This window comes from Galeopterus variegatus, unplaced genomic scaffold (genome assembly GCF_000696425.1).
Source record: "Galeopterus variegatus unplaced genomic scaffold, G_variegatus-3.0.2 Scaffold382, whole genome shotgun sequence".
In the NCBI taxonomy this organism is placed as follows: domain Eukaryota; kingdom Metazoa; phylum Chordata; class Mammalia; order Dermoptera; family Cynocephalidae; genus Galeopterus; species Galeopterus variegatus.
Window position 1 is genome coordinate 451,425 of NW_007726493.1, and position 2,772 is coordinate 454,196.

Below are 2,772 nucleotides of genomic sequence, written 5' to 3' on the forward strand. Positions count from 1 at the left end.
TTTTTTTTTTTTTTTTTTTTTTTGTCTTTTTTCATGTCCGGCAATGGATCGCAACCCTCAGTGTCGCGCCCGTACCGGACCGCCGGGATCGCAACCCTCGGTGTTGCACCCGCACCTCGCTCAGCCAGTGAGCGGGAACCGGTCTGTATGTGGGATCTGAACCCTCGGCGGGAGTGCCGCCACACTCCCAAGCGGCGCACTGTAGCAGTGCGCCACCGGGCCGGCCCCTGAAGTTCATTTGACAGGAAGCTTTTTATTCCACACTTGGGGATAAAGGTTAAAATGAAAACAGTCCTAGGATAGGCAGCATATGAACTAAAACGCACCAAGGCTGGTGTTCCCAAGCTGTGTGCCAAGGTGCCCCAGGGTGCCACAGCAAACTCACAGGGCCATGTGGGATATTTTTAATTTCTGAGGGAAGCATAGCGACATCTGTTGGACATTATACAAACTACAAGCTTGAGGTAATTTAGGCTTCCAACATTAGATTCCTGCACTTGAGCTGATGGATTTCTTTGCTGGGTTGGGTTTTTGGAGGTAACTGAGATGAAAAAGCAAGTATCACACTAAAATCAATGTGGAACAGAAAATGAGGGCAGTGGTGTCCAGCCTGATTCCAAGGTCTGAGAAGGTATGCGGTTCCCAACAGGTGCTGAGTTGTTAGGACAGATACTTAAGTTGTTTGGACCAAACCACTCATTATACAGAACTGCCTGGTATTTGTGTTGACTTGTGGGTGCTGTGAAAAAATTACTGAGACACTGAGGATGCTGTGAATGGAGAATGTAGGAGAGCCTCTGGAATCTCTGCACTGATAGTGTAAATGGCTGATAGTATGCCTTTCCTGATGGTAGAGAGTCATCTTCATGAGGGAGGCTGAGGGTGAAATCAAGGTAGGGCACAAGAGAGATGGGAAAGAGAAAGAAATGGAAAGTTTGACACACCTCACTGTAATGACTTTATAATTTGCCTGCAGCCTCATCCCTGACCAGTGACATTTCTAATGGCTCTCTCCAAGCCGTGACCACACACACCACTCCAGAGAGCACACCTGTGTTCTCCCTTGGTCAAAGACATACCTTGAAAGACAGTTCAAGGTTTTCACCACCTCGCAGTGACATGAGAGGGTCATATGCTCCAGTGTTTTGGAAGTAACGTCTGTCCACGGCCACTACTTCGCTGGGAACCACAGGGCTCCTGGACAGGGGAAGATGAACAAGAGACTGCTGTTCACAACCCAGAGCACAGCAGGAAAACTGGGGACTTAGGACTTCCCAGGTGGGTGCTCCAGTGGCTGGGACAGTGGGCTCTTGGGCTCAGATAGACCTCAATGTTTTGAATTGCAAGACTGCAGCAGAGCAATGATATTAGAAATCCCAGTATTTTATGAAAAGAGGGCTGTGGTTGCTTGGGCCTTTTATACCTTGTCCTCTGGTACTATTCCTATAGACAGGGCCCAGGGACCACACCTGAGGCTCCCCACCCCCCTCTGGCTTGAGTGCCTCTGGAGAGCTGTTTGAGAAGAAGACCCCAATTAAAATAAGATACCCTAAGTGAGGTAGCACCAGACCTGGACAAAGAGACAAGGTCAGGCTCTATCTTCCCCTCTCTTCTCTCACCCTCTCCTGTTCTCAATGACCATTTACCTCCTCCCCAGTTCTAAGATGGATCCATCAGGGACTCTGGAAGTAGACAGTCTCCACCTGTCCTGGCCCAGGGAAATACACTTGCTTATAAACACAGGAAGCTAGAAACCCTGAATAAGGGAGTTAAGATGACAATAATATCTCTCAGAAGGGTTTTAAAGAAAGACGTATCCAGAAGGCTTTTGAACAAGGGTCCCTTAATTCAGAAACAAATTTTAAGCCAGCCAAACTCTGGGTATGTCTCAAGATATAAATGACTCAACGTTCAAATTTTTTAATTACCATAGAAATAGTATTACTATAAATAATATAACAAAACTACTGGCCTTTAGGTTATTGAAAATACTAACGTACCAGAATACTAAAAATCGGTATTGCAGTGATTACTTGATACAATTTTCAACTCTGCTGCTCACTGTCTGTAAGATCTTGGGTGAGATATATAACTTCTCTGAGCACAGTTTCCTCACCTCTGATTGGGAATAAAATAGTAACTGGGTTTTGTGGGGATTAAAAAAGTAAGTCATGTAAAGTGCATACCACTGTTCATGCGACATTTAAAATGCTCACTAAATTTATTTATTTATTTGTCTTTTTCGTGACCGGCTGCACTGCACTCAGCCAGTGAGCGCACCGGCCATCCCTATATAGGATCCGAACCCACGGCGGGAGTGCTGCTGTGCTCCCAGCGCTGCACTCTCCCGAGTGCGCCACGGGCTCGGCCCTCACTAAACTTTCATATTACGGATTCATCATTCCTTTCTGAAACTCATGGGGCCAGTGTGTTTTTTAATTCAGAATTTTGTGGATTTAAAAAAGGGGCACTTATACTGTTAGTATATATCAGCCCTAGGAGGTCTGGGCCAGCACTCTTTAGTCAAACGTATTAGCATTTTTTCAGTGAAGCATACAAATATTCACATAAGTGGGATAAATAAGGCGTATGCAGACATCCATGTCAATCCAAGCAGGCTTTTACTGCCTAATGAATTATGAAAAATTGCCAGCGTTTTCTTCGGATTTTGCAATTGTGAATGGCGGACTGTGGACTCATATTTAAAACACAGCATAGGGCCGGCCCGGTGGCGCACTGGATAGTGCGCCGCTTGGGAAGCGCGGCAGCGCT

At 46.1% G+C, this 2,772-nt stretch overlaps 1 protein-coding gene and 1 long non-coding RNA gene across 2 annotated transcripts in view; one reads left to right on the forward strand and one right to left on the reverse strand.

Annotated features, from left to right (window-relative positions):
• GALNT15 (polypeptide N-acetylgalactosaminyltransferase 15) overlaps positions 1 to 2,772 on the reverse strand; it is a 50,244-nt gene that overhangs the window by 13,522 nt on the left and 33,950 nt on the right. The window contains exon 5 of the mRNA XM_008568164.1: positions 1,080 to 1,197. Coding sequence (XP_008566386.1) covers positions 1,080 to 1,197 — 118 coding nt within the window. The remainder of the gene's footprint in view (positions 1 to 1,079; positions 1,198 to 2,772) is intronic.
• The window catches only part of LOC103586830, a 6,636-nt gene continuing 4,296 nt past the window's right edge, over positions 433 to 2,772 (forward strand). Inside the window, exon 1 of the long non-coding RNA XR_550179.1 lies at positions 433 to 1,278. This is a non-coding gene — a long non-coding RNA (uncharacterized LOC103586830). The remainder of the gene's footprint in view (positions 1,279 to 2,772) is intronic.